At 40.3% G+C, this 26,489-nt stretch overlaps 1 protein-coding gene across 1 annotated transcript; it reads left to right on the forward strand.

Annotated features, from left to right (window-relative positions):
- The first annotated feature begins 3,700 nt into the window (after positions 1–3,700).
- On the forward strand, positions 3,701–25,453 carry LOC135196660 (uncharacterized). The gene is made up of 15 exons (XM_064223495.1): positions 3,701–3,808; positions 4,157–4,255; positions 4,354–4,414; positions 5,572–5,777; positions 14,036–14,241; positions 15,103–15,419; positions 16,566–16,717; positions 16,944–17,005; positions 17,481–18,737; positions 18,776–19,649; positions 20,599–20,823; positions 21,762–22,010; positions 22,611–23,186; positions 23,625–23,906; positions 25,091–25,453. The coding sequence occupies exons 1-15, from the start codon at positions 3,701–3,703 to the stop codon at positions 25,295–25,297; spliced, it is 4,881 nt and encodes a 1,626-aa protein (XP_064079565.1). The 3' UTR covers positions 25,298–25,453.
- Positions 25,454–26,489: the final 1,036 nt, after the last annotated feature.

Consider the following 26,489-nt stretch of genomic DNA (forward strand, 5'->3'; position numbering starts at 1 on the left):
AGCTAGTATAGGGGTATTATTGATTCTACAGTCGTATAAAAACTACAGTATGGGAATCCTACAGTAGCTGAGATATGTGTCTTAAAGTATTAGTTTTATTATCAGCAGAAAGATGGCTAATTATAATTATTTTAGGGAACCCCATACCTAGGCTAGAACTACTAGGTACCTATAGGTAGGGCTACTATCCTCTATTGTACAGTCGTATAAAATACAGTATGGGTATCCTACAGTAGGCTGAGATATGCATCCTAAAGTGGGCAGTCCCCGGGTAACGACGGGTTCGGCTTACGACGTTCCAAGGTTAAGGCGCTTTTCATATATTCATCAGAAATTATTTCCAGGTTACAACGCCTACAAACGCTGATCTGGCAGATGTATATGAACACCAAAAAATGCAAAATAATCAATATTTGAAGGTTTTTTTTATGAAAAATGCAATAGTTTACATAGTTTTCAATGCACACACAGCATTAAAAGTATGGTTTTCTTAGGATTTTTGATGATGTTCCGGCTTACGACGCATCTCAAGAACATAACCCCCTTCGTAACCCAGGGACTGCTTGTATTAGTTTTATTATCAGCAGGTAGAGTAAATTAGGCTAAAGATAGGGTAAACAATCACGGACAATTCATCGTCATCACGCTGGCCAGGCCTTATTCACTCAATATTTAATTGGAAAAATGAAACAGAATACAATTACAACTTTAAGCATACCATTCAAAAGATTGAAGTTTCGTCACATAATGTGATATATGATAGCCCCATGCAAACTAAAATAATCAATGTGACGCTCTTCGTAAATTATGTTTTTCAAGGCAGTTTTGAAATCCAATATGGTGGCAATCGTGAGGCTGGCCGTCTAACCACGACAATCCACCATCTTTCCCAGCCTTCCCAGCACTCATTTGAACAATGTTAGCGTATATATGTAACGTTTATTGATCTTACTCAAGATTGCAGTTGTAATCAACACAATAAAACTAACATTTTGTTGCCTATATTAGTGAAAGTATGAAACTTTTTATTCCCGGGGTCATGGTTTGAACTGAATTCATTTTTACTTTGTAATCGGTGGTTTTATCCTTACTGCCATCACAACTGAAACTCCACAGTGCTTATTTGATTGTAATTATGCACATTTTGGTCTTAATTCACTCCACATTGCACTTGAACCACGTTTGCTGTTCCTGGTTTCCTAAGTATTCACTCCGCAAACACAGTTATGAGCAGCAGAGACAACACTGATTATTTTTGCAAAGCTTTATTCCCTTAATTGTTTACTTTACTCATTATTTAGTTTAACTTTACTTCAAAATGTTTATTTGATTCATGTCCATTATCCCTTTTTTGCAACCAAATTAACCCCCAAAAATTAAAAATATTTTGGATGTATACTTACGAGCAGACGACGCGAGGTAAAATGACTCATCGTTGCCAATCTAGTGGAGCGTCACACATACGCCAATGCATTTACAAACTGTTTTCCATGAATTCTAGTTGTCATAGTAATGCAATAATGATAAAATTGTTGTAATATGTATATTTACTACAAATAGATATGCTAATTTTCACTTATTTTCCCTGGTTTTGTGTAAGTCTCATACCCAGTTTGGAGGGTAAAAACATACCAATTGACAACACTGATAAACAATTGAAGAGCGCAAAATACCGCAAAGAATGTCGTAGTCCCCTTCGATAAGTATGGTTAGAGGTCGGGTGTACGATTGTTGTGATGAAAGTACCCCAGCGTCTTTGGGTACAAGTGGTGTGCTGATTTAGCACAGGAAATGGGAAGTTTATTGACACTAGCACTCCGCAAACGTCGACGATGCCGCCAGTCTCTAAATATTCCAAGTTGTAAGTAAAAAATTTTGAAAGCGTTTTGGTGTTGTGGGCACTACGTTGGCCACCCTTTTCATTTCCCTTTGTTTAAATCTTAAAATATGGCCTTAATTTCTAACTTTGGAGAAAATACTTACTTCGATAGGAGAGTAGAGGTCTTTAGCTCCTTCTCTCACCAACAACAACTCGTGACTGATGACCATCTCCGGTGTCAGGACGCATTAAAAGTACTTTTTTTCGGAGGGTGGCCTAGCCGTGATAGTTGGTTTGTTGGCCAGTCCACACGGTGTTTTTACCCTAATAGTGGTAGATCTGGGTAATAACTCCGCATCAGGTATTTCTTCTAAATTTACGGTTTCCCTATGGTATATGGACAGCTTATTAAGACTTTACCATTATTTTTGGTGGTTGGCTGTAATTATCCACCAGGGGCTAGTACTACTAAACACAACGAAATACATTCGTAGCCTCAATCCCCAGTGGCTGTCATATTCATGGGAACGTTCCTTGCATTATGTTCTAAGTTATTGCACAAAATTACAGAGATAGTAACTAATTTAGGGAAGCCCATAGAACTGCCATAGCTTTAGGTAGATTCCTAGCCTATGGTGTCATCAGGGTTGTTCGTTCCCTTATCCCTCGGCTCTCCTATTGCACTGTGGGGGAGAATGCAGAACGATGGGACAATGTCGAAATAGTCTTGATGTACTTTCAACCGTGCGACACAAAAAATGTGGGCTAGCTACATTTTTAGATCTCCTAGGAAAATGTTTTTGCTGACAAAGCCTTGTTTCCTTACTTAGTTAGAAGTTAAAGTTTGGTTGTTTTAGTTTTCTGGCACCTTCAGGTGCTCAGGCAAAGGTCAGCCAGGTTACCTAAACCCCCCACCTCAGATCCCAAAATCACCCCAGGGAGAGGCCCTAACTCTCAACATCCAAGTAGAATTCCAAGACAGCAACCAGCTAGACCTTAGAGAGTGTGAAGTGAGACTGAAGCCCCTCTGGTCATGTTGAGGCATGGTGCCCTAGGATAGGTTAGGTTAGGATACATCCCTATTGAAATGTTGGAAATCTGCTTTCGAGCAATCCTCGACCTGTGGAAGTACCCTGCGCAACTCTTCTACACTTTTGCCACTCATATTGCATAGCCTAGTCTAATTGATCATTATCTGACCTAACCTAATGTAGGTTAGCATTAGCGTCATTCCTAACTTTGGGTGCCAGGGACCCCCACCTAACCTGGCCTAGACCACTTTAAATATTGTAATAAGATGTAGGGCTGTATCCTAACTGTGCCTTCCAAACCGAGACTGACCAGAGGTGCTTGGTCCTACCTGACTGGTAGACTTTAATACCTTCCTGTAATACTATATTTGTTTAAATGCTGTGTACATTTGGAATAAAAAATCTTGAAAACAGTTACCAAACAGTACATTACAGTACCTTGCTCACTATACAGACACTCTACTTATGAACTTTCAAAAACGTGAACAACTGTGTTCGCATATTAAGATTGTATTTTATTGTATTGTCATAATTAGTTTAATGTGTTTAATGTATTTAGGTTTTAAATATCATTATTATTAATAAAATACTCATTAAAATACATTACAGTAGTATTGTGTTTAAGTATACAAAACCAAATAGTACTGTACATATTGACTCCAAGTATTTCAAATTGGACATACGAACAAATCGGGATAAGAACCTGATTGGAACTAAAACTCATTCATAAGTAGAGGAGCATCTGTACTTTACCAATTCAGTACCCTGGGTTGTAAACAAAAATCATCAATTTATTTATTACTGTTTCACAGTAACAAATTAATACATAATTAATTTCTGCTAACCTCAGATGGAAGAGGCTGATGTTAAGCAGTTAATTTCCCTCATTGAGTCAGCTCAGTTACAGTATGAGGTGGACGAATCGGGAACTGTCTCAATTGTTTGCGACCCTGTTCAGGTGAGTTCTTTTACAGTAGTACTAGAATGTGTTCATACATGATGTAAATCTTTTGTGTTACTTGTGCTTTAATACCAGAAAGGTAGAATCCAAGAATGCAAATCAAACAAAGTTGGATGGGCTTGTGTGGAAAAAGTCAGATTTATATTTTCAGAATTCTGTATTGTAAGTAAGAGTTTTTCAATGTATAAAATGTTCATTCATGGTTGGATAAACTTGATGCTCTTGAAATATTTTGATGTATGGTGATCATTTTGCATTTTTCCATATGTGAGTGGCAGAGTTGTTCATGAAAGATGGGAAAATCCAGTGAAAAGTAATCTTTAGTGTCCTCGTTTTTCTCACCAGTTAGTGGAGTCTGCTAGTATTGACAGCACCCAAAGTAGCCTTATCAATGAAGGAAGTCTTCTAACACCCCAAAATGGAGCGCCAGTACCCACAGATCAGGTATGCATTTTTCTGATAAAAACTTGAGGTGGGAGACTGTTGCCTCAAAAATTTAGTTCAAAAAATCTTTTTTTATGTTTGTTACACACCCATTACAGCTCTTTTTATTTAACAAGTTACATGTGTCCTGTGGAATCCCAGATGTTTTGGCAATTACAGGCACGACTTTAATGGAGCTTTTATCTGAAATGGACAACTGTCAATGATAGCAAATCTAGTAGATAGATAATACTTGCTTTATGCTCTCACTACCATCTGTTATTTCTTTCTAATGAGCACCATATTCTTTGGAAGCATGAATTTCAAACCCCTTGAGGCTTGTTCCAGTTGGATAGGGTTCATCTTCTGAATAATAATGACGTGCTTGTTACGATTCATTTTAGTTGAAGTAGATTACAGACTGATAACTTAAAATTTGTAAAAGTTGTACAGTATTTCAGATTTTAAGGTGAAAACTGATGTAAGGTAGAAATTAAATTAAATGTTTTGGGAGCATCAATTATTTATGAGTACTTTATGTAAAATATATATTCAACTGTTTTTGTTGAATAAAATTGACATTGCTTCCTTATTTTGTGTACTTGAGAGGGAAGGGGGGGGATAGTGCCATCAGTGCACCTCACGCAGTGCGCATGTGGTCATTAATTTAAGGTTCTTTGCAGCATCCCTTCAGCCCCTAGCTGCTACCCCTTTCATTCCTTTTACTGTACTTTCATTCATATTCTCTTTCTTCCATCTTTCACATTCTGCTTACGATTATTGTTTCAAAGTGCAACTGCAAGGTTTTCCTCCTATTACACCTTTATAACCTTCGTATTTTCAATTTCCATTTCAGCGTGTAAAGTCCTTGTAGGTCCCAGCTCTTGACCTTGGGCCAAAAAACAAAAAACATTAAATCTTATTTTGTGTACAGGCAGTCCCCGGGTTACGACGGGGGTTCCATTCTTGAGACGCGTTGTAACTCGAAAATCGTCGTAAGCCGGAACATTGTAAAAAAATCCTAAGAAAACCTTACTTTTAATGCTTTGGGTCCATTCTAAGATATGTAAACTGCATTCTTATAGCATTTTTCATCTAAAAAAACCTTCAAATATTGATTATTTTGCATTTTTGGTGTCATATTTCTTCTGCCAGGTCAGCGTTGTAGGCGTTGTAACCCTGGAAATAATCTCTGATGAATATAATTGAAAAGTGCCTTAACCTCGGAACGTCGTAAGCTGAACCCGTCATAACCCGGGGACTGCCTGTACTCCTAAATCTACTGGTATTTTGTTTTATTGGCTCAGGAAACCTCGGTCATTTTTCTTGACTTTCAGCGATCAAAACAGATGAATCGGAAGTCAGGACCCTCGACCAAGGCGGAAGGAATATGAAAAGGTGCTTCAAAGAGCAGAAGATTAAAGTGGAGCAGGAGGAAGAAACATCCAAACAGAGCAGTGAAAGCAGTCTTATTCAGCCAACACCAGAAGCTACCTCCCCAATTCATTATTTTCTTCAGACGACAAATGGCGAAATAATTCAGGTACGGGAATTGGTTTATGTTCTCCTAGACTTGGTTGTTTCCATAGTTTACTAGTCTTTTATTTTACCTGTGGTGTCCTTATAAGGGGGTTAGTGCCATCAGTGCACTGTAGGCATTACTTAGAGTTCTTTACTGCATCCCTTTGTCCCCTAGTTGCATCTCCTTTCATTCCATGTATTTTACCTCCTTTCATATTCTCTCTCTTCCATCTTGCTTTCCACCCTCTCCTAACAGTTGATTCATACCATTTACTGTCAATTTCTGTTCCATTGCTGCAGGATCTCATAGGTACCAGTGCTTGGTCTTTGGCCTAAAGTCTATATGCTATTCAATTCTGTTTACTCGTGCTGTTTTACCTAAACACTGTTTTGTATTTTGTGGACATTCTGCCGGAATTCTCGACTTGCCGAAGTCATATCTGTGCACTTTTCTTCATTATATTGTGTATCGTTCTACTGGTCATCTTGCTGCTTTAATCTGTACTATTTTTATGAGTGTTCCTCATCCTTTTTCATATGTCTAAACCCTCTCAATCTGTTTTTGTTATTATTGCTGTAATCTGTTCTGTTACTATTCTTTTTTTCGCTATTCTCCTTGTGCCTGCTTTACAGTCCAATATCCCCACAAGGTAACAGGTAGTACAATTAACATCTTCCAAAGGCTGTCCCTATGCCACAGGCTTAAGTGTGTTGTGACACTGTCTGTCACATTTGATACACATTATTTCTAGAGGTAATTCTTATGGTGTTCATATATGAATCAGGGCTGTCTTAAAACTTACATTTGTTCATGCCACTTACCTGACAGATATATATATAGCTGTATTCTCTGACGTCCGACAGAAATTTCAAAACTCGCGGCACACGCAGTGGGCGGCCAGGTGGTAGTACCCATTCCCGCCGCTGGGAGGCGGATATCAGGAACCATTCCCATTTTCTATTCATATTTTTTTCTGTCGCCGGTCGGTAAACAACTGTTTACAGACCTCTGCTCAGGATTTTTTGGAATTTGACTCGCTTTTAAGTATCTGATTGATTTTTTTGGTATTGAATTGGATTGTTGAATTGGCATGCGCGATAGTGGACCGTTTTTTTATTTTGGATTGACTTTTCTATATAAGATATGTCTGGATCAAGTGCTGTGAGTTTCAGAGTGTGTGTGAGGGCTGATTGTAAGGTGAGGCTACCGAAGCATCGGTAGACCCCCACACAGTATGTATGAGTTGTAGGGGGCTTAATTGTTTGATTGATAATCGGTGCAATGAATGTAGAAATTGACCGATGATGATTGGAGAGTATATGAGTCCTATCGCCTTAAATTTGGAGCGCGATAGGATCAGGAGGTCTTCCTCCAGGAGTGGTTCTACCAAAGGTAAGGCTAACATCTCTCCTACATAAACACCTGTAGTGTTTACAACCCCTAAACCTGTGTTGCCTTCGGGCTCTGATTCTGTGTCGGGAGAAGCGAATGCTCTCTCTCTGATTTTGGAGTCTCTTCGCACTCTGGAGACCAAAGTGAAAGCCTTAGAAACTGGCTCGGTGCAAGTGTGTGATCGTGCCCCCAGTGTTGTGGGAGGGGGTGTCAGATCGGCCCCATAATGCCTCTAGGCCTAGACCTCTATCAGACTCCCAAGACCCAGGGAGATAGTATGTCGAAAGCCGCAGAGGGTTACGGGGGCTTCCCACCGATCTGGCGTGCCTTCGGCAGGCCTTGTAGCAAAGTCCCAGGCTGCCAAGGAGCGCGCACGAGCGCGCGTCCTGAAAGAGTGCTTTTTCGTCCTCCGAAGCGTCCTCCCCAGCGCAAGGGGTGGAGCGCTCGGAGAGACTCTCGTCCTTGAAAAGGACGTTTCGTGCGGAGACGCTTCACGTCCTCTTTCGCCACTGTCGTCGGAGGACGGCGTATGCCGCTTTTCCGCCTCAGAAAAGAGGTAAGATCTCCTCTGATGAGGACGCTGGGTTGCGTCACAAGGCGCGTATACCTGAGAAGCAGGTAGCTGTACCTGTGAGAAGGAGGAGGCGTCCCCTCGCCCCTCGTCTTCTCACAGGATCAGTCCTGCTTCCTCTGTCATTCTTCCCCGACGAACGAAAAACATTCTTTTGTCCCTTCAGGACCAGCTATCCTCGCTTATGGCTCAGAGGACTCGCCCAGCAGCAGTCGAGCCTAAGCGGAGGAAGGACCTTAGACTGCCTGTCAAGAGGACTAAAGCAGTAGTCTCCTTCTACCTTCACCTACTTCGTCTCGTTCGCCGATCGCTTCTCCTTCGGCGATTCGCCGATCTCGTTCGTCCTCTAAAAGGACGTTACGTCAGGATGCTTTTGAGGAGGACGCTCTGTACGACGTTCGACAGTACGCTGTTCAGGACGCTAGGGCAGGACGCTAGGCGGGACGCTTGGCAGGACGTTCGGCAGGACGCTCGTCAGGACGCTTGTCAGGACGCTCGTCAGGACGCTTGCAGGACGTAGGCAGGACGTTCGTCAGGACGATCGCCAGGACGCTAGACAGGACGCTCGCCAGGGACGCTTGGCCAGGAAGCTCGCCAGGACGTTCAGGCGCTTTTCAAGACGTTTTTGGGGATTCCGACCAAGAAGTCGTACCCCCACCCAGATGCTAGTTTACGCGCACAGGCACGTATTCCAGCGAAAAGGTCTTCCCTTTCGTTTGAGAAACGTAAGGACGCTTCTCTGGCAAGTGAGACTGCCGCGATGGCGCTAAGGACGCTCGTCCTCGTCAGGACGCTCTACCTTCATCGAGTAGTAAGCGTCATAGAGAAGACAGCCGAAATAAGGCTGCCTCTAGCAAGGATAGGGGTCCTTTGATCAAGCCAAGACCCGACATTAGGACGCCCTCTCCTCGGACAGACGGTCTCCTCTTCCGTTTAGAGAAGAAGGAGAGCTAAGTAGTTCGGCTGAATCGTTGTTGAAGAGGAACCTTCTGCGGCACCCGTCAATCTCGGACTATAAAGTCCTCGTGCAACTCTTTCGTTCTTCTTTTGAAGACAAGTTTCAGCCTGCAGCTCCCAAGTCTCCTCCTTCGCAGTTTTTCTTCATCAAAAACTGGAAAAACCCCGGAGTTTGTAGAGATGAAAACTTCTCTCTCCACGAAACGTGCCTTTAAGAACTCCAAAGATTGGATGGTACGAAGGAGAGATCAAGGCAAGACGACCTTCGCCTTGCCTCCAGCTAGACTTAGCGGAAAAGGGGGCATTTGCATATAGAACCAAAGATGAAGTAGGAGTTCGTATCCCTTCTTCGGCTCAAGGAGATTTCTCCAGCCTAGTGGATTTGCAGAGGAGGTCGCTTTTACCCTCTGCTAAAGTAACCTGGGACCTCTACGGAGCTGACCATCATTTGAAGGGTCTGCTCAGGACGCTGGAAGTGTTCAACTTCCTTGACTGGTGTTTGGGAGTTCTGGATCTGCAAGCGAGAAGCCCAGAATCTCTCAGTCTGGGGGAGCTGTCCAGCGTGTTAGCATGTATGGACAAAGCCGTCATGGGATGGTTCGGAGGAGATCGTATCTCATTTTGGAACGGCTTTATTAAAAAAGAGAGCTTTGCTGTGCAACTTCACAGCTCGTTCGGTGACTCCAGCTCAGAAAGCGGATTTGCTGTTTTCGCCTCTTTCGAACCATCTCTTCCCCCAGACTTTAGTAAAGGACCTGACGAACAGTTTGCAAGAGAAGGCAAACTCAGGACCTTTTGGCCCAGTCTACAAGACGGTCAGCCGTACCTTCAACCTCTTCAGCTGCGGTTTCGACCGCCGAAGAAAGTCAAGCCCTTTCGTGGGGCTCCCCCCTCGAGAGCAGCTCCTCGAGGGAGAGGGTTTTCACGAGGAAGAGCTTCCTTTAAGCCAAAGCCTTCCAAGTGAGAAGCATGTCCTTCAGACACCAGTCGGAGCCAGACTGAAGTTTTTTGCGGGAGCGTGGAGAGAGAGAGACACGGACTCTTGGTCCCTCAAGATCGTGGCTCGGGAGCAGGGGTACAAGATCCCCAACCCCTTTTTAGATCTTCCCCTCCCTCCTTTTCTACGACTCCCAGAGACCTTTCTCCACTATCAGGGAGAAAAGAAGAAAGTATTGTTCGATCTCCTTCAGCAGATGATCGACAAAAGAGCGGTGGAACAAGTCGCGGACCTGGGGTCTCCAGGTTTTTACAACAGAATCTTCCTAGTACCGAAGCAGTCGTCAGGTTGGCGTCCAGTTCTAGATTTGTTAAGCAGGCTCAATCTTTTCGCTGGAAAAGACCAAATTCACGATGGAGACGCCTCATTCTGTTCTGGGAGCCTTGAGACCGGGCGACTGGATGGTGTCATTAGACTTGCAGGAGGCGCTACTTTCAACATCCCGATCCACCCTCTTTCAAGAAAGTATCTAAGGTTTGTCTTAGACAAAAAAGTATGGCAGTTCAGAGCTATGTGTTTCGGACTGACCACGGCTCCGATGGTGTTCACAGTAGTAATGAAGAACGTAGCGAGGTGGCTACACTCTTCGGGAATAAAGAGTTTCCCTCCCTTGTTACCCTACGACGACTGGCTGATCAGAGCGTCGTCGAGAGAGAAGTGTCTGAAGGACTTGCAGTTCACTTTGGCCCTAGCGAAGTCCCTGGGGACTTCTGGTCAACCTCGAAAAGTCGCATCTGACCCAACACAGTCCCATCGTGTATCTGGGGATTCAGATGGATTCAGTGGCTTTTCGAGCGTTTCCGTCCCAGGAACGTCAGCGGCTAGGCTTAGAAAAGATCTCAGCCTTTCTAAGGAAAGAGACTTGCTCGGCGAGGGAATGGATGAGTCTGCTGGGGACCATTTCCTCGCTAGAAAGGTTTGTTTCCTTGGGAAGACTGCACATCAGGCCTCTCCAATTTTTCCTTGCGGACGAGTGGAAGGCCAAGGACGATCTCAATGCCATATTGAGAATATCGCTTCCGATCAAGAACCATCTAAGATGGTGGTTGGACCCTCAGAAGCTTCAGAGGGCGTGTCCCTAAGTCTTCTGAGCCCCGCCCCACCTAGTGTTGTTTTTCAGACGCTTCCATCACGGGATGGGGAGCAACACTAGGAGGAAGGAAGTGTCAGGCTCCTGGAGAGGGGAACAGGTAGCCTGGCATATAAATGTCAAAGAACTGGCAGCAGTATTTCTGTCCCTGCAGTTTTCTTCGAAAGGAGTTTGGAGAACAAGATTGTTCAGATAAAATCGGACAATACCACAGCACTCGCTTATTTAAAAAACCAGGGAGGAACACCACTCCAGAACGTTGTTTTCCCTAGCGAGAGAGATTCTGCTGTGGGCAAAGAGAAGAAATGTGACTATCCTGACGAGATTCATTGCAGGGAGTGCAAAAAACGTCAGGGGCAGACCTTCTCAGTCGTCTCGGGAACAAGTCCTACCGACAGAATGGACCTTGAACGAAGACGTTTGTCGAGACCTGTGGACGTTGTGGGGACGTCCACTGGTGGCGACTTATTCGCGACGTCAAAGGACCAAGAGACTTCCTCTTTACTGCTCCCCCCCGGTCCTGGATCCAGAAGCAATCGTGGTAGACGCTTTGCTTTGGAATTGGACGGGCCTAGACTTGTACGCCTTCCCACCATTCAAGATTTCTGGGGGAAGTCATGAGGAAGTTTGCGGCCTCGGAAAGGGACGAGGTTAACCCTGATCGCTCCGATGTGGCCAGCGAGAGAATGGTTCACAGAGGTCATGTCTTTTCCTTGTAGACTTTCCAAGGACATTACCCTGGAGGAAGATCTACTCAAACAGCCTCACTTCGAAGGTTCACCAAAACCTCTCCGCTCTGGGTCTGACTGCGTTCAGACTATCGAAAGTTGGCCAGAGCGAGAGGTTTTTCGAAAGCAGCTGCGAGAGCAATCGCACATGCGAGACGTGCTTCCACAAGAGCTGTTTACCAATCGAAGTGGGCTTCCTTCAGGGCATGGTGTAAAAAGGAAGGAGTTTCCTCTTCCTCGACCTCTGTTGAACCAAACTAGCTGATTTTCTGCTCTTTCTCAGGATGTGCAGAAATTAGCGGTCCCTACCATCAAGGGATATAAAAGCATGTTGTCAGCGGTTTTTAGGCACAGAGGCCTCGACCTGTCTGACAACAAGGACATTCATGACCTTTTAAAGTGTCTTTCGAGACCTCGAAGGTTCCTCAAATGAGACCTCCATCATGGAACCTGGACGTAGTCCTTAAATTCCTTATGTCAAGCCCTTTCGAACCGCTTCAGGCAGCGTCTCTTTGAAATCTGACAAGGAAGGCTCTTTTCCTAACTTCTCTTGCGACGGCTAAGAGAGTTAGTGAAATTCAAGCGTTTAGCAAGTTAATGGGTTTCAAAGGGGACAATGCTGTCTGCTCGTTGAACCCAACTTTCTTGGCGAAGAATGAAAATCCTTCGAACCCTTGGCCAAAGACTTTCGAGATCAAGGGTATGTCAATTGGTGGGCCAAGAACCAGAGAGTCCTGTGCCGGTCAGGGCTCTCAAGTTCTACGTGCATAGAACGAAAGAGGTAAGAGGTCCCTCAGGTAATCTCTGGTGCTCTGTGAAGAGACCAGAGTTACCTTTATCGAAGAATGCTGTTGCTTTCTTTCTAAGGGACATCATTCGGGAGGCTCATTCATCTTTCCAGAAGACTGATTTGAGCCTCTTCCGAGTAAAAGTGCACGAAGTTCGAGCCGTCGCTACCTCTCTTGCCTTCCAAAGAACATGTCAATCAAGGACATCCTTGATTGCACCTTTTGGAGGAGTAACTCCGTCTTCGCCTCACATTACCTAAGGGATGTGAGAACGATTTATGACGATTGTAATGCACTGGGGGCCATACGTTTCTGCGGACACAGTATTGGGGTCCGGAAGTAGCTCTTTCCCTAATCCCTTAGTTAGGATTAGGTTAGGTTGTTGTGTTTTAGGTTGTGGTGAGTCTTATGTGAAGATCTCCCATCCTTTAGTTAGTTTTAAGGGGTTTTTTTGTGAAATAGTTGGTCAGGTGGTGGTCAGTTGTTCGTTGCCCTCATTTGTATGGCCTCGATGGTCTTGTCACGTTGAGGTCTCGCACCCGCCGTTGACAGATCATCCCAGAGCGCACCAGCACTACAGGTCTCCACCTGGCTGGCAACTCTGTTTTAAGCAAAAGCAGCCTTACGTGACAGTAATCACATAGTCTACTTTGCAAACAGGTGAGGAACCAAGATGTATATCATCTACTTAATTTAAGTTTCCTAAAAAATCCTATTCGGTCTCTTTTTTTCCCAAAATCCGAAGGTGGGATTCAGCTATATATTATCTGTCAGGTAAGTGGCATGAACAAAATGTTATTGTTATTATACAATTAAGTTTGTTCATACTTACCTGGCAGATATATATAATTAAAGTGCCCGCCCTCCTCCCCTCAGGAGACAGAGGCATTAATAAAAAATATGAATAGAAAATGGGAATGGTTCCTGATATCCGCCTCCCAGCGGTCGGGAAATGATGGGGGGGGTACATATAACCACCTGGCCCGCCCCACTGGCGTGTGCCGCGAGTTTTTGAAATTTGTCTGTCGGACGTCAGAGAATACAGCTAGTGTATAGTCTCTGCCATGGTAAGTATGAACAAACTTAATTGTATAATAACAATAACATGTTTCTATGGTGTGTTCTGTGAGAATTTTTGGTTATTTCATCCTTAGTTTGTTGTGAAATATTCTATTATATTTTTTTTACATAACCTTAGAATATGGGGATGATTTTTGATATCTCATCAACTCAAAATTTCTCTTGTAAATGTAGAAGTTTCGGCTTACTACATTTGTAGGGAAAGGACACCACACAGGAGTCCCAATAGTATTTATTATTTTATTCAGAGTACATCTAAAGCAGTCCAGAATAAAAGATGTTGTCTTATAAGCAAGCAGTATTGCATACAGACACCACCCTACTTTTGAACTTCAACTTAAAACATGTAGAGCTACAAACAAATGGGATCGTAAATTATGATTGTGTTCAGAGCGCTTCCCTTTGCCACCTGTAAGTTCAGATTTTGTTTTGCACACTTATTCTGTGCAAACAGTTCTGTAAGTACAGTGTATTGTGTTTTAGGATGGAAAGACGTACAGTACTGTATAAATTTAATACATCATACTGTACTTAAATAGGCATGGAGAGTGCAGTAACCAGCTTACAAATAATTCAACATACAAATGGCCACCAAGAACGTAACTTGTTCGTAAGTAGGGTGGTGTCTGTACTTTGTCTCATTGGAAATCTAGCTGATGCAACATTACCTTCACAGGTCTTAGAAACTTTTGGCGATGTGAATGAAGAATCAGCCGAAGGGGTCCCACAGTCCTTGGAGGGGATTTCATCTGGAGAAAACTTTAACAGCAACTTAGGAACGGCAGCGAATGAAGACATGCAGATTTTTGTTGTCGGTGACTGTAGTGGCGGAGATATGTTTTTGATTGATACCCCTGACCGGCATTTGACTCAAGACAACGGGTGAGTTGGAATGTTTTTATGTTTGCCCGTAATTAGTAATCTCCTGTGCAATACGTATAGGGTCCCTTTTACGGTGAGATTGCAGAAATTGTTCCAGATTAGGTATTTGAATGTTCATTTTCATCATTTTTTTGTGGAGGACAATGCTTTATTATTTTTATTATTATTAGAAGGAAGTAGACTCACTCTCAATCATGTCCAGTTAAAAAGTTGGCTGCACTGGTCAAATCTTATATTAAGTCTTCTCAGTTTTTCCATGTGACTTGTTTTTCGTCTATGTTAATTTTGCTTAATAATTGGCCAATGTTGATACTTCAGCAAAGAGAAATATATTAACAGCATTTATACAGCAGTTTTATTCTCTATACAAGTGCATTATTATTATTATTATTATTATTATGATTATTATTATTATTGATGTTATGATAATTATGATCTTATTATGCAGGTACGTAATGAGATCACATTTGCTATGGTAAATGCCAAAAATTGCAAAAGACCAAAGTATGTAAAGGGAATGTTATGTTTGTGAATTTATCAGATAATGGTAGAATCATTACATTTTAAGATGGAGAATAGAAGTCACGTATCTCTAGAAGAAGCTTGAGGATTAAAAACTGGACATATCATATTTGTACTCCATGTAGTTGTAAACATTTCATATGTTTAATATAGTGTTTGTGCCGTCTTTACTGTTTTATGTCAAAAATTACAAAATGTTATATTTTCATTAGGAGCATGTATCAAGGAAAGAAGAAATAACTCTATTAAATTTTATTTTAAAGTTTCGACATTTTTTATTAATATAGTATTTTCATGTATTTTCATGGTAGTTTATTCTGAAAGATTCATTGATTTTAGGGAGTCCTTGGATGCGCCTCAGACTGTATATAAAGGCCCAGGAACCATCTCCAGCATAAACGAGCACATGAACAAGGAACCAGAAGAAGGGGCACCATTGCCAGAAGACAAGGACCCAAATATCTTTTTGAATGTCGCACTAATAGAAGACGACGCTTCCGTTTCCAAAGCTCCCGATGTGTCCTCGAAGATAAACAGGCCTATAGTAAGAACAAGTCTTCATAGGAAGCCGTCGTTATCTTCTGCTGGCGGCAGGCAGTATGTGAAGTTGATGTCCCAGACTAAACCAAGACTGCCTTTGCGAGATAGTAGCACATGTAAGTAATTTGAAATGATTTGCATAGAAGTTCTTGAGAATTATTTTTTTTTGGTAACACTGCATGTGAAACAAAGCACATTTACTTCATGACAAATTAATGTTGATTAGGTAACAACACAATGGAGTTGCTTGATAAAACTGTACCAACCACCTTGATTAAGTCAGTCAGCATATGTAGAGTACCATGATTACTGGCAGAGCAAAGGTTATGGGAGCGGTAATGTAGTTTCACAAGCACTCCAGAATGATCAGTGTTTGCTCAACACTCGTCAGCCTATGCGGAGTGTTGAGCTTTTCCTAGTTGAACAAAGGCTATTGTATGAGGAATTTTATGTACATGCACTCCAGAACTATTAGTGTTTTCCCTGCACTCGGCCTTTGCATCATCCATGCAACATTCATTCTTATTTACACTTCACAAATTTTGTTTATTTAAAGCAGTACATATACCCTTTGTACTGAAAAGTCTGTGGCTTAGGACATAGTGTGGATACAGGAAAAGGATATACTTGGCAAAGTATTACTGTAGTTTGGAAGTGAAAATTTTTTTAAAAAACAATGTTTTTCTAAGCTCTTACAAATTTAATTACATTTTTTAATGAAACCAGGTGGTGTATTATATCATAGATGAAGTTATTAGGAAATCTCATATTCGTAGCCTTTTTAAATAAAGTTTTATATTTTAATGTGCTTAAAGCTATGTACAGCTGTTCATTTATTAAAGCACTGATTATTTATTGTTCATTTAAAGGTAATACTACATTTACATAATCATGGTATCTGTAGTTGATCGACATCCATGTCTAGAAAGCAAGAACTTGCTTGAGTGTTTATTATCTGCCATATTTCCTCGGTGAAAACTCATGCAATGTTACAGTAGACACAGATACATGTCAGTAACACTGAGTATTCTTAATTTCTCTTACAGTGGATAGTCTTCCAGTGTCAGTAACACTGAATACATATTCTCAATTTCTCTTACAGCGGATAGTCTTCCAGTGTCAATAAAACTGAGTACGTACTCTCGATTTCTCTTACTGTTGGTAGTCTTCCAGTGTCAAACACTGATTATTCTTGATTTCTTTCACAGGGGATAGTCTTCCAAATGTCAGTAACACTGAGTATTCTCCAATTTTCTTTACAGTGGACAGTCTCCCAACCACTTTAGCTGAAGGATCCGTGATACAGACTAACAAAGGGGAGATGATGGCTTACAGTCTCTCGTCTGTTACTAAAGACGAGTCCCCTGGAAAGAAAAGTGTTTTGCATAACATTGCTTCATCGTTTGGATCATGGGTAAGTAGGTTCATTCAGGTAGGTTGCCATTGTTGAATGTATCTGAAACAGTGAGTCTAAATAGGATCTTTTTATTTTTTGCACATTTATTTTATATTCCGTGTATTTATACCAAAGCCTGAAACTCATCCTCAATGTAAATTCAACTTTATCCAGCATTATGGAGAACTTCAAGTTGTTGCTTGGAAATATACATAGGAACACTCAATCTTATATTGCTTTTCAGTTGAAAGTCCTGAGGCCAGTGGATCAAGAGAAAGAACTTAACCCCACAAATGTCAAGAAAAGGTAAGGAACTAAAACTAAGTAATATTCTTAGAGTACAATGGTACATATTTGGACCACTGTGGCATTCAAGGAGAAATGTGTACATTTTAAGTTTGGAATGTAGGCTCGCACTTTCCAAAGTAAATGGCAGTTATATCTTCCTCACTTCTACTTGCTGCATTCAACATCTCTGAATACTTGCTACATTGATGAAGCAATGCATTTTCTTTTGACAAACTCTCGATTTGCATTGTATTTTTCTAACTGAAATCACAGTGTTTATATTTTCCTTGCCGAAACGCAATTGTAATAATCACAATAAAATATCAGATGGAAATACTTCCTTGGATGACAAATGGAAATTTGTGCTCCATGTTAATTACATAAAAAAGTGTTTGGTTAAACAACAACACATTTTTAACTGTTCAGTAACTTTCTGTTACGTATTGCTATACGGTGACTAGTTTTCCCTATCTTTTTCCCCTTCCTTTTTCAGGTTTACTCTGTATTCCTGTGAAGATTGTGGGACTGTACTACATTCGGAAAGATCCCTGAAAATTCACCGGCGCAGGTTCCACGAGGAATGGGACGACGAGTGTTACATCTGTGGAGAAAAGTTCTTGAATCAGCACTATGTGCGAAATCACGTCAGAGAAGTCCACAGCGAAGAGAGTTCGTTCGAGTGCCGTTACTGTTCCTTTCGCTGTTCACTCATGAAAGAGTTCTTCAAGCACTGCAGGGTCCATAAAAAGTCACAAATTTGTAGTAGCTGTGGAAAGAAGTATGCGTCGCCAAAACTCTTCCGGGATCACATTGCAAATTGCATTTCCAAGCCTGATGCGAAGTTTGACTACATGGATGATGTTGACTGTGATTACCCAGTGAAAATTCCTAAAGGCCTTGATAAAAAAGACAACTGTATATCTTATCAGACTCCTGCTGATATCATTTCTAATAAAAAGAAATCAGGAAAGAATGATCATAACAAAAAAAGGGATTTAGAATACAAAGTGGAATCGAAACATTATAGTCAACAAATCAAGAAAATGGCCCTAGAACAGTCCACTCGAAGCCGTAGTCAGGGTCGATACAGAACCCACAGATGCTATTTATGTTTCAAGTTATTTTCAAACAGTGCAGATCTTGATGCCCATAAGGAAGTATATCACCAAGTTAAATCATCACAGCCTGTCAGAGTAAAAACTGATGATTCTCTGGGAAGGGAAGAAGAAGATACACTAGAAGTTCAGCAGACAAAAGAGTCACAGTCATGCTGTGATGATACTAACGAGGGAGTCCAGATCAAATCAGAGCCTCCTGACATTACAGAGAATATCGAAAACGTCACGATTGTCCTCGATGAATACATGAACTTATCTCAGGTTATCAAGCCATTGTGCATTGCCTGCAAGGCATACACGAAAACCGACTTTAGAGAATCTTGTAAGTTGTTCCAAAATATCTCGAAGCTTGACCAGTCGGAAGCGCTGAAAAAGTTTGAGAAGTTCTTTCCATGTGCCCTTAATCACGAGTCCCTTGTAGGGCCTTGGGTTTTGTGTAAAAAGTGCTCTGTGCTCATTGATAAAATCACAGACATGGAAGAGAAGCTCTTGTCGATGAAGAGTGATCTTATGTCACGTCTGCAAGGGAATGCAGAGGGCCCGTCTGCTTGTGCTGAAAATAAATTTATAGTTGATGGTGATGATGATAAAAAAGGGGAACAATTACTTTGCAAGCTCAGGAAAGATTGTGCCTCAACTGATCCATCTCTCAATATTCTCAGTGATGCTTCGATACTGAAAAGTACGTAAGAGAGAGTTTTGAAATAATGGAGATAATTCAGCCTGCTAAAAGAAAACGCAAACATAAAACAGAAGGAGAAAAACTTGCCCCTGTGCTTTTAAGTGATGATGACGATGACGAGTTTTCCGCTAATAATGAGACTGAATACGTCTCAAATACAGAAAACTTGGAAGTTGATGGAGACAAAAGTCCTGAGGAAAGTGTCATGAAAATACCAGTCAATTTAAGTAGTGTCAAAAAGGAAATAGCAGACGATGGAGTTGAAAGGTCACAGGACATCAAAGGAGCAAACATTAAAAGCGAGCCTTTTCATCGGGAGCTTGAATCAGTTATTCCCGAATCTGGTAATCCAAATTGGACGGAAGATGAGGGTAATCCCTTAAATGCGGAAGAACAGTTGAATGATGATTTCTTACTCCCCGTTGCTAAACCTAAAAAAGATAATCAGTTAGATCCTGAACTGTTTCATCACCAGCTTTTAACAGAAGTTGACGGCGAAGCCTCCCAAAAGAAGTCGTATAAAGGAAACTCCGACGAGGGTCCTGGAGGGGAGGATGCTTCAGAGGAAGTCTGTCAGGAGAAAGTCTTACCTGACTTGCATTCAGACCATGCACCTTCCAATTCTTCAAAGTTTGTTAACAAAACAGAAGTTAAATCTGATGAAGGAGATTGCATGGCCCCGCTTGGTCATATTCAAGAAGTTTTGAAAGACTTGGATGCAAAGAAAGAAGACGTGGGTTTGAAAGATATTGGAAATAAGATGGATTCTAACAGTGGTTTTGAAACATTCGGCGAGGATATTGAGGCAAAAGAAGAAGAAAATTCCAAAGTTTCTCATGAACCGATGCAGAAACCTCTTGTGGTAAGATATTTTCTTCTATTTTCATTTTGAATATTTGAGGATGTGTAACAGGATAATGTTTTTATTTCCATTTGAGTTTTCTAGGAAAGATTAGTTGAGAAAGAGGCCAGTGCTACTAAGTAGGTTTTTAACATACGATGTATTTGCTCACAGGTGGAATGTCCATGTATATATTTAGTAAATACCCTACAGTACTCATTATTTTGTCAACTGTTGCTGAATTAGTATGTCATTTTGTCATTTCATTTTTGTATGCCAAACTAAGTTTTATAGGTAATTGTATCATCATCAAGAATGATTACTATACAGTTTTTACATCATCTTCCCTCTTTATGGGGTTAGGCGTAAAATAAGTTCTCTCTACTCATGGCTTTCCTGTGTTTTTCTGCTTGAGTTGCTGTCAGGTTTTGGTCATCGTCTGTCCACTATCCTTGTGATTTCATATGTCTTCTCACTGGTCTTCATCCTGCTACTTCCATATTTATTGCTTTTTTGCCAGCTGTTCCTCATCCTTTCTCATCATTTGTCCAAGCCTTTGCAATATTGTAGATTTCAGTAGGTTTTTTTTCCCAGCTTCTTGACACCTCATTTCTCACTCAATTCTTCATTTGTAATACCGTCTTCCCATTTTCCTGTCACCTTGAATAAAAAAATTCTGCCATCACACCTAAACAGAAACTCCTCTTGATTCCCAAGCAGTTCCCATGTTTGTGCTGTATAAATTAGTATACATAGGTTTTATGTAACTGTTATAAACCCTGGCCATCTCTCCGTAGGTTGGAATATTTTGTGGTGTGAGTTCCTTTTCTTTTTTAAATCGTTCAGTATTTTGAAGTTGCAGTCAATTCCTTTAGAAATGTTAACATAATCTGTTTGTAGCTAGATGCTGGAGCCCTGAATTACAACTTACTAGATCTTTCTGTTCAATATGTATTTTTCCTACTTTTAGGGGAAGAAGCGTGCCAGAATTCGAGAGGAGAGGAACATGATGAGCTACCGCTTAGAAGGTAATGTTGCAAAACCGTGGGTTTGCAGTAGCTGTCACAAAGGATTTTCAACTCAGCGTGGTGCGTGTGATCATTATGCTGCTTCTCACGGTGGTCAGAGCTATTCCTGCGAGCACTGCAGTGCGTCTTACGTGAGGAAGAGAGACCTGATCGGCCACTACAACAGAGTAGGTGTTGTTTTTTGCGATGTTAAGTTCTCTTGTTAAACTTTTTTTCTTAGCATATGTACACATTGGTTGAAGATGAGGTCTGTGTGGTCCTGAATATAAAAAACAACTAGAAAAAAGATGTTTTTGTTTTCCTCCAAGGGCACTCTCTTTGTTAAAGTTAATGTATTTGTTAGTTTAGATCATGTATAGGGTTCCAGACCCATTACTTCCACTAAAGTCATAATGTGAATTTACCCCGTTGGGGGTTAGTGTTGCCAGTGCACCTCATGAGCTTCACTATAGGCATTATTTAGGGTTCTCTGCAATGTCCCTTTGCTCCCTAGCTGCAATCTGTTTCATTCCTTTTACTGTACCTCATCTTACTTTCCACCCTCTCCTAACATTTGCTTCATAGTGCAACTAGAAGGTTTTTCTCCTGTTAACTTTTAAAGCCTTTTTACTGTCTGTTTTCCTTTCAGCGTGAAAGATCCCGGAGGTCCCTGTGCTTGGTTTCTGCCCTAGTTCTTTTATTCTATTCATTCCATACCATTGCATCCTGTTACCCTGTTGATTGAGAATGCATTTGTATGAAAACCTTCCATTTTTAACAATTTATTTTTGTAGTTTATCATTATGTAAACTAAAAATATTCTGTGATCATCTGTAGAGTTTAACACCATGAAACAAGTATATGCATTGTAAGTACATTACATTTGCTCTCTTACAGACAGTGGCCAATTTTTATCTTTTACAAGTTGACTTCTGTAAACTATAGATCTATAAAAAAAAACTGTCAATATTGTTTAAAATTGTAATTTAGTCTTTGATTTAAGATATTGAAGTCTTATTATTTTGCAAAAGGGGTTGTTTGTTTTCATGTTAGAAATGCAAAATACCAAAATAGTCATGTTTTTGTATTTGCTGTCTTCTCAGAATCTAAAACTGTTCCATTTCAGGTACACCTGAAGTCAAAACCCTACAAATGCAAGAAATGTAGTGAATCCTTCAGCATGCACAGTCAGCTCTACAGACACATGCACATCGCCCACATGGAAGAAAAGAAGGAACCGACTCAGTACACGTGTCACCTGTGCGATGCTTCGTTTTCCCAGAAGCGTTACAGAGATGCCCACCTGGAAGCTTGTGAAACCAAGGGCAGCGACGTTACTCCTTACACGTGCCTGCTGTGCGACAAGTCGTTCAAGGTAAATGGATACTAGAATACTGAAATATTATCTTCAGAGTGACAGGTTGAAATAGGAAGTATGATACTGGATATCCCATACCAGTTTTGTACAAGTTAGTGTCCTTTAAGTGACTTGTTAATTTTTTAGCTTTTTTTTTATTTTATTTTTACCATTTGAGATTCCTTTGGCAAATTAGACTATGGGCAGTACTTTTGTTGCTCACCATAAATTTAGTTTTTGTGATATAATGTTTCTTACTGTGTTATTTTTAAGCTAAATTCTTTTACTTTTAATGTAGTATATTAGTAAAAAAATTTAATTGAAAATCAAGTGGGGCATTGAAGACAGCTAAAAAAATTTTATGGTTCCCATTTGCAGTCATCAGAATCTCAGTGGTTAAAGATTTGCATGACTTCAAATGGCATCAGTAAAACCTCGCTGATTATGTCAGTTTGCAAGACAGCAAATGACATCATCTAAATTTCAGAGGGTTACCATAGCCCTTGATATTCTGTACCTTTGATATGTCTGAAACAGTGCCATTGTTCCTTTGATATTTCATGAATTTTTCCATGAAAATGGATGGATATTTTAAACACAGCCATTTATATTTTTCAGCTGGAAAAGTACCTAGGTCTTCACATGCGAAATTGCCATTCGGTGAAAAGTGACGCCTTTTTCTGTGAGATTTGCAACAAGGTGCTCAACGACAAGAGGAACTTGATTCTGCACATGAAGAGTCACAGTGGTGAAACGAAAACCTCTTGCACCATCTGTCACAAGCAGTTTAGCCGCAAAGCATACCTGTGGACGCACATGAGGGTGCACACGAACGAAAGACCTTACGGCTGTAATTACTGCCCCAAGTGGTTCAAGCAGTACAGCACTTGGAAAAATCACGAAAGAACGCACACGGGAGAGAAGCCTTATAAATGCACCGTTTGCAATTCCTGTTTTGCCACCAGCTCCTCTGTCTCGAAACACCTGCAGTACGCTCACTATAATATCAGAGATTTTGGATGTACCGTTTGTAAAAAGTACTTCATAAGCAAAGCCAAGTTAGAAGAGCACATGAAAACGCATACAGGGGAAAAACCCTTCAAGTGTCCTGTCTGTGGTCGGGCTTTTAATAAGAAAACCAATTTGCGCACCCACATGTATATTCATTCAACTAATAAAAGATTTAAGTGTGAGGTAAGTTATTCTTTTATGTTTTTCAGTCCATTGCAAAAATATGTATTAGGATAACCATTATGCCATAAGCTTTAACTAAATATTTCAAAATAGGCTAAAGTATGATTTACTATTCTGTAACTCCTTGAACAACAGCACAATAATGTAGTAATGTCTACCATTTCTTCTATTCTAGCTATTCTAGGTTCTTTGCAGCCTGCCTTCGGCCCCTAACTGCAACCCTTTTTGTTCCTTTTACTGTACCTCCTTGTATGCTCTCTTTCTTCCTTCTTACTTAACATCCTCTCCTAACAATTGATTCATAGTGCAATTGCAAGGTTTTCCTCCTGTCACACCTTTCAAATTTTTACTATCAATTTATGCTTCAGCACTGAATGACCTCACTGGTCCCAGTGCCTGGCCTTTGGCCTAAATTCTATATTCAGTTCAACATTACAGATTTGTGGCGAGGGCTTTATGAGACGAACAGCCATAGAAAACCATATTCTTGAAAGGCACAGTGATTTGGAACTACTCCTTGCCTCGGATATGTCAAACGCAAGCAAAGGCAAAGCTAATGGTGTGACTGCAGCTACCTCTCCGTTTATATCAGTAATTGGAGCGGAAGATGTTAATTCCGAAGACACTTACATCGTTGTGTATGCTGACGAAGATAAAGAGGCCAAGAACTCGAAGGATATGCAGGTTACGGTATTGGTGGATGATGTACAGTACTCTCAGGTTAGTTGATAGTAATGCAGCATAATACTGTTTATTGGTTAAGAAAAAAGCCATAGTAAAAAACCAAATTCAAGTGAATAAGTATAAAATGGGAGCCTTTGACCTTCAAGAATTCATGATAGTCAAGGAAGACCCCCAGATTGATAGTTTTCATTTTAATTTCTCTTTGGTAGTTTTCGTGTTGACTTTTTATTTTTCTGTAAAAACTTTATAATTAGTTTAGAACAGCTGAATATGACCCTAGTGAAGGTGGAAAGCTCCTGTTTTATAATTATTCAATTGAACTTGGTTCTCTGCAGTGGCTTTTTTTAAACATTCAAGACAAAAGAGCAAGAATGCATTTTTATTACTGGATGATGTTTAAAGTTGTATTGAAGGGTATATGTCCAGTAGCTGCACCAGTTGGAATGTAGTTGATGTAGAGAACAGAAGGACTGAGCCTATATATTTGAAAATCCTTGGTTCTATGTTTGCATTTTTATTTTTGTTTATTGATAATTTGGTGTGCTTGCTCCCCATAGTATTTGTAAAATTATATTTATATAGAGGCTCAGTTTTGTATATGACTTGGCTCAGTGACTCCTGTTCCAAATATTGTCTATAAGAACACATAACATTAAAAGACATAATTAAAAAACCTGATGTTTGAGCAAATGATAAGTAAAGGATTTGTTTTCTAGATGAATTTTTTAGTATAAAATTACCTCCCAGCCCCATTCAGTCAGCTCAGGGAATCAAACATCTGAAGAACGACTTTGCTCACTGCCTGCACCTGTGCAATAGTACTGATTATTTTTTTACTTCAAGATAATTTGAATGTTGGGCACATGTACAATGCAGAAAAATGGGTTAATTTTTAGCAATTAGTGTGAATAAGAAATTTTTTTTTATATAAAAACACTTCACTGTTTCAAGTACTGTAGTGATCTACTTATATTTTCCATGGTAGGTGGATAACCTCACAGTGATTATTATTTGTTTTTTTGTAAAAGGTGAAAGTAGTTTTTTAATAAAACCAATAATGCATTTATAAAAGGTTTTGATCAATATAATTTTATTTGCAATTTTAAAGACTGGGTGAAAAAGGGGGTTTTCTTGGGATGGGAATTGGAAAAAATTTGCAATACACAAACCTTTCTATTCAAAGACTTAAAGGCTGATAACTGAGCTTTGATCAATTCCAGGTTCGTTCTGCAAGCAAGAAACTGAAGTTATCGGTGGGGTCAAACCAGATTGATAGGCCTTTATCACATGGCAATAATTCGGAAGTAACCATCAAGGAAGGAGCTTCCATCAGAGAGAGCGGAACTTTGCCCAGTTTGATCACGACGGAGGACGAGACTGATTCATCTATACAAGCTCATGACACTTCTCAGGCTGCATACCTCTAAGTAAAAGTGCATTAGGAATTGAATCCAGTCTCCTTAGCTATCTAGAAATCACTCAAATGCAGGTATTCCAAAGTATCATTACTTTATATGAGATTTTCCACTGACGCTTTTGAAGTCGTTCGATATTATTTATGTCACATTTTATAAATAAATTAAAAATTTGTCTGTTTGCTTGCTTTACTGTACCTTTATGTATGTATTAAGACAAAATTACAGCTTTTTGGTAACTATTAACATAGCACTTCCTGACATGAAGTAAGGGTAACGTTGGCAGAAATGTTAGAATGTCGGGACCTGAGTTTAGAACCACGTTGTGGCATAAGGCCCTTTCTGAACTTGCCTAAACTACCCTAAACATGAAAGTGTCCATTTCCACCCTTTCGTAACAACTGTTTTATGGCGTAACGGCGAGGTTTTCCTCCTGTTAAACCTTTCAAACTTTTTACTCTCAATTTCCCTTTCATCACTGAATGACCTCGTAGGTTCCAGCACTTGTCTTTGGGCTGAAATTTTATATTCCATTCTCTTCCTCCTTTACATAGATAAGTGGTGGAAGTGAGAAGATACAATAAAAACTGGGATCAGAAATGGTAAAGTGTCAAAGAGAGGCGTACAATTCCTTTTACTGTACCTCTGTTTATAGTATCTCCTATCAATTGTTTCATACTACAACCAGGGCCTTTGTCCTAAATTTTATATTGCATTCCATTCCACTTATCTGATTAATATTTATGATTTAAAATTAATATTTTCTAGCCCCAGGCTGATTATTTATTTTTTTTTTGCAAATTTCAGAAGTTTATGAGAACCATTATTTTGCAATGATTTTGACAAGTTGAATTGAAAGGGACTTTGTAGGTGTATGGTAGAAATTTTATCATGGAGTATGCTGTTGTAATGGGGTACATAGTTAGTGTCGGTTTGTATACAATTTTGGGCTTAGGATAAACAATTGTTTGAGGCCTATTGGATTTTAAGGCTATGCTAGGGTTATCAATAAACATATTTTGTTATCTCTTCTAGTTATAATGTTTCAGTGTAGCATATAGTATTACTTAAATTCAGTTTATTTAGATTAATTACAATACCTCTTGTGTTTTTCATAGATATATGTATATAACGAAAACGGTTAGTTCAGCTTCACTTTACTAAGCAACATTCGTAGATATGATCTCATATGATGATAAAATAA

Source organism: Macrobrachium nipponense, chromosome 18, assembly GCF_015104395.2.
Source record: "Macrobrachium nipponense isolate FS-2020 chromosome 18, ASM1510439v2, whole genome shotgun sequence".
Lineage (NCBI taxonomy): Eukaryota > Metazoa > Arthropoda > Malacostraca > Decapoda > Palaemonidae > Macrobrachium > Macrobrachium nipponense.